The following is a 4,518-nucleotide window of genomic DNA, read 5'->3' on the forward strand; positions in this document are numbered from 1 at the left end:
TGACTGAGCAAATCACAGAAGCTTTATTTGGTAGAATTAGAAAGGGTTAGAAGATTACCTGACCTGTTAGAAACTGTGTTGTCAGTGAGAAGCTCAAAAAAAAAAAAAAAAAAAAAAAAGACCCTAACAACAAAAAGCTGCAATGTTATATTGTGGTTCAAACTTGGGGAGAACTTTATGATCACTGTAGAGTCTGTCCTTTCATGCTGCTGAGTTCATTAGTTTACAGTGTTGTGAGCCTTTCCTGTTAACTGTAAGGGTTTTAGCTGCTGTAGGTGTACTACACAACCCAGAAGATGGGTGATCAATAACAATATAATGGCACAAAGACAACATTTAACAGTCAAAACACATCAAGGTACCAAAATCCATACACAAAAAAAAACTTTTTTCTTTAACACTTAAAAAAAACAACAACTCTAAAATGACATCCTGTACTTGTGTACAACTTAGCTTAGAGAATAACTTCACAAGGCAACTAATTAAACACAAGGCTGCTACACAGTGTATAGCTGTTCCACGGAAGCCAGTGCTAAATTGAAGTGAAAAAATAAATAAAAGAATTTCACCATTACAATGAAACTGCATAAAAGCTACAGAATTAAAGCCTTTTTCTCCACAGTTTCAACATAATGGCTATATAGATTTTTTTCTATAGGATAAGATAGCTCAACACCACCAGTATCAGTTATTTTATCACTATCATTATTTTTTACTTTAGGGCTCTGCTCCATCTGACAGCCAAGTGCTGTGAACGGCTTTAAATACCCAAAATGCACTGAGATGCTCATTTAGAAATATATGAGCTCAGGTGCAATCAATTTTAATCTGGCAAACATCCCAGTATTAGTACAGGAAATGAACAGGGATGGTTAGCTGATACGAGACAAAAAATAAATATGTAGCATTTGGTGGTTAATTTTTAATCCAGGCCCAACTTAGTAACACACATGTTCAGCAAAGTTTATACATTTTCATTTTGTTATTTTGTAGATATTTCACTCACAGCAAGAGCAGATGAACTTTCAGTAATGCCCCCAAACTATCAGGGATAATAACACCAAGAAAAATCTGATGGGATCAATACAACTCCTACTATGCACAGTGTCATCAAATAGTTTCAGCTATTTACAGCAGACATGTGCATAAAAAAAGTCAGGACATCTGTGAAACAAATCTTGTGCACACCTTAATATGAGGCAATACTAAGGGACATAAAATATGAGTCCAAGAGGCCATGTTCACTTGGGTTGGGTTGCTTTCTGTTCTTGTTCAATAGGCTTTGCAAAGTAATCTCTGTACATGGAGAACAGGACACCTGAAAACAACAACAAAACATAAGAAGCATGTAAAATGACTCGTGTTTATAGTATTATGATTTCAGGTTCAAACCACAAATCACAAATAAAGAACTGGTTGCAGTTTGGCAGTAAGAACTGAAAGATGACCCACCAACAGTCATTGCTCCCACCACAAAGCCTTGGGCAGCTACACGCATGTGAATCAGGTGCACCGACATTTTTGTATCGCCACGACTTTTCATTTTCATCAGCCTGTAGCCAACAATAGCAACAAATCCAGCCATCCCTGCAAAAAGCAAAAGTCACTAAAACAAAAATAAGACAGCAACATATCCCCCAAATCCTCTGAAAACTCACTCAATAAACCCAAAAACTTAAACTTTTCTGAGCACATATTTTATTTGTCCTTGTCATAATATGTACTCACCGACTGGGACAAATGGATTCTCCTTTGCCTTTCGCCAGAATTTGGACTCACTCTCCTCATAAGAAGACATCTCGCCTGAAACAAGAACGAGGTCGACTGAGTTCAAACGCTTGTTGGCCGTGTAGCAGTACAGCATGCAAGCTAATTCAGTGCTGATAGAAACCAATAAAACGCATAGAGAAACATGTCAGGAAGTATCAGGCTGTGCCTCACACAAAAAAAATCTCCAAAATCAGGCTTTAAAAGTCGTTCCCACGAAAGAGGTCCGAGAGTCGCTATTAACAGGACATGAAAACTTCAGAGGTGACAGATGAAGGGCACGGACTAGACCCATCTTTCACAGACCTAACATTAAACAACTGTGCCTGATATGACGCGACACTTTTAAGTAGTATTATATTTAAATATTAGATATTTTGAAAGGGAAGAATTTTTATTCAGCTGCGAGGCCTTTCCGTGTGGTGCGGGAGAAAAATGTGGAAAAGCAACAACTCTAGAGTTAAGATGAGCTACACTTTAAAAAGCACGTAAAGACACTTCCACCGAACTGAAGAGGGCTCCCTCTTACCTGCTTTAAGGTGTCGTTAGCTGGAAGCACCAGTGAAAGAATTATCCGCGGAGATCTACGTCTCCTCCGAGCAGCAGCCTGTAGTTATGGAGGAAGTAATAAGCCGGCATCTACGTGATACATTCTGCGTGCTACTTAACAGTTCCCTCGTATGCATGCCTAACGTCAGCAACCGCTGTGCTGTGTTTACGTTCAAACAGAATGTAGTAAATACAGGCAACATCTTCGAAAGCCTTGGACCTACAAGCTCAAGAAGGCGGAGAAAGTGGATGAGGTCCTGTTAGCATTTTCACAACATGTGGAACACGACCCAGTGTGACCTAGAGTAATGTGTGTCTACAAAGGATATGCTGGAGCACTCTCTGTATGTGTTAATGTGCTCTGGTTTTGTTTCAGTTTACTATACTGTCATTGCTGTTGGTCAGGGATCAGAATCAGAAAGACTATTTATCCCCAAGGGGCAATTAAGACACAATAGAGCAGCATGACGTTGAAGATAAGGACAGGTCATAAACAGGCAATAGTAGTGAGATAATAAATACACAGAATATACAGTATATATACAGTTTTAAAATGACACAGATTTAAAATTAAAGTGACTGAAAGCTGAATAAATAACTGTAAGTGAGTAAAGTGTTGGCAGTATAAAAAGAGTGTAGAGTAGTTTATGTTTATGGGTGTGGAAAATGGTCTTATTGGCTGGAGTTAAAAAGCAGGGTGGCTTTGTGGACAAAGGTTGCTCTCCTCCTCTCCTGCAGGAAATGCAGCGGAGGCGTCGCCCAGAGGGGAGCCATTGAAATGCGGGGTGAAGAATGTGAGAGGGGTCATTGATGATTTAGGCTGCCTGGCTGAAAACCTGTACCAGAGTTCTGACAGGCAGGCCAATGATTTTAGAGCAGACTGATGCAGTGTGCTGCAGTCTGTTCTTCTTCTGAAGGCTGAGGGAGTGGATCCACCAGGTGATGGAAAAGGTCATAATGCTTTCCAGGAAGGCATAGTAAAAAGTCATCATGATGGGTGTGCTGACTCCAAAGGAGTTGAGTTTCCCAAGGAGGTATAGCCATTGGTGGCACCTTCTGAAAATCTCTTCTATGTTGGCAGAGAATATCAGGAGGTTGTCAAAGATGGTTCCCAGGTATTTGTACTCCTCAACTACCTCCACTGGCTTCCCATGGATGGTGGTGGGGACTGAAGCAGCCAGCTCCCTCTGCCTATAGGACTGGAGAAGGTCACCACCATCTCTTTGGTTTTGCTCACATTCAGTTCAAGTTTGGAGCTGTCACACCACTACAAACTCCTGAAGAGTGGGCCCATGGTGTTGTGAGGGGCCTGACAGCAGTGACAGGAGAACCTTGTCATCAGCATATTTCACCAGGTGAAAGTTGGGCTGTGTGGATCTGCAGTCATTGGTGTAGAGGATGAAGAGCAGGGGGGAGAGCACACAGCCCTGGGGGGAGCCAGTGGAGGTGGAACGGAGACCGGAAAGAGAGTTGTTGACCCGAACTTTCTGAGTCCTGTTGATCAAAAAGTCCAATATCCACAGGATTAGCTGATCATCCAGGTGAAATCAGGAGGAAAGTTTAGTGGCCAGGATATGAGGCTGCAGAGTGTTGAACACTGATGAGAAATCAGCAAACAGAAGTCTGGCGGACGAGTCAGGGAGCTCCTCTGTGTTTGAGGGATGTCAAACTCATTTTACATGGTGTGGGACATAAGTGGGCCAGACCCTTTAATCCTGGAGATATTTTATTATATGGCAAAAGAAGTGTTAAAGAATTTCAAGAACCTTTTTGAACAATCGCATACACTTGCACACCTTCGTACATCAAGTTTCTTTTTGGACAATGCTAAGTACACTGAAATACAGGATAAGTATGTTACAGTTTAAACTGAAATGATAAGTCATTCGATACTGGAAGAACATGTAAGCGCCACACAGAAGTGAACCTGCTGTGAACCACCATGCCACCCTTTATCACTATTTAATAATAATTAAATATTTTGATGTTATTGTTGTTTTTTTGTTGGGGGGGGGGGGGGGGATGTTAGTAATGTAAAAGATCGAAAATCTTGATGAGATTACAAAGAAAATGCTTAAATGAATTCTGAATAAGAGGCTCCATGACTGTATAAAGACAAGGACAACTGGTGCACTCTGGTGGCTTGGCTAACAGAACGGCAAGAACTAAAAGTTTAAAGAGAGAGAGAGAGAGAGAGAGAGA

At 41.0% G+C, this 4,518-nt stretch overlaps 1 protein-coding gene across 1 annotated transcript; it reads right to left on the reverse strand.

Moving 5' to 3' along the window:
* higd1a (HIG1 hypoxia inducible domain family, member 1A) lies at positions 1 to 2,459 on the reverse strand. The gene is made up of 4 exons (XM_086272845.1): positions 2,297 to 2,459; positions 1,729 to 1,803; positions 1,453 to 1,587; positions 1 to 1,318 (listed from the first exon to the last, which is right to left on the reverse strand). The coding sequence occupies exons 2-4, from the start codon at positions 1,796 to 1,798 to the stop codon at positions 1,242 to 1,244; spliced, it is 282 nt and encodes a 93-aa protein (XP_086128971.1). The 5' UTR covers positions 1,799 to 1,803; positions 2,297 to 2,459; the 3' UTR covers positions 1 to 1,241.
* Positions 2,460 to 4,518: the final 2,059 nt, after the last annotated feature.

This window comes from Aulonocara sp. 'chitande type north' Nkhata Bay, linkage group LG18, assembly GCF_057382095.1.
Source record: "Aulonocara sp. 'chitande type north' Nkhata Bay isolate Kocher_YH1m ecotype deep benthic linkage group LG18, A_spYH_male_GT1.1, whole genome shotgun sequence".
In the NCBI taxonomy this organism is placed as follows: Eukaryota; Metazoa; Chordata; class Actinopteri; order Cichliformes; family Cichlidae; genus Aulonocara; species Aulonocara sp. 'chitande type north' Nkhata Bay.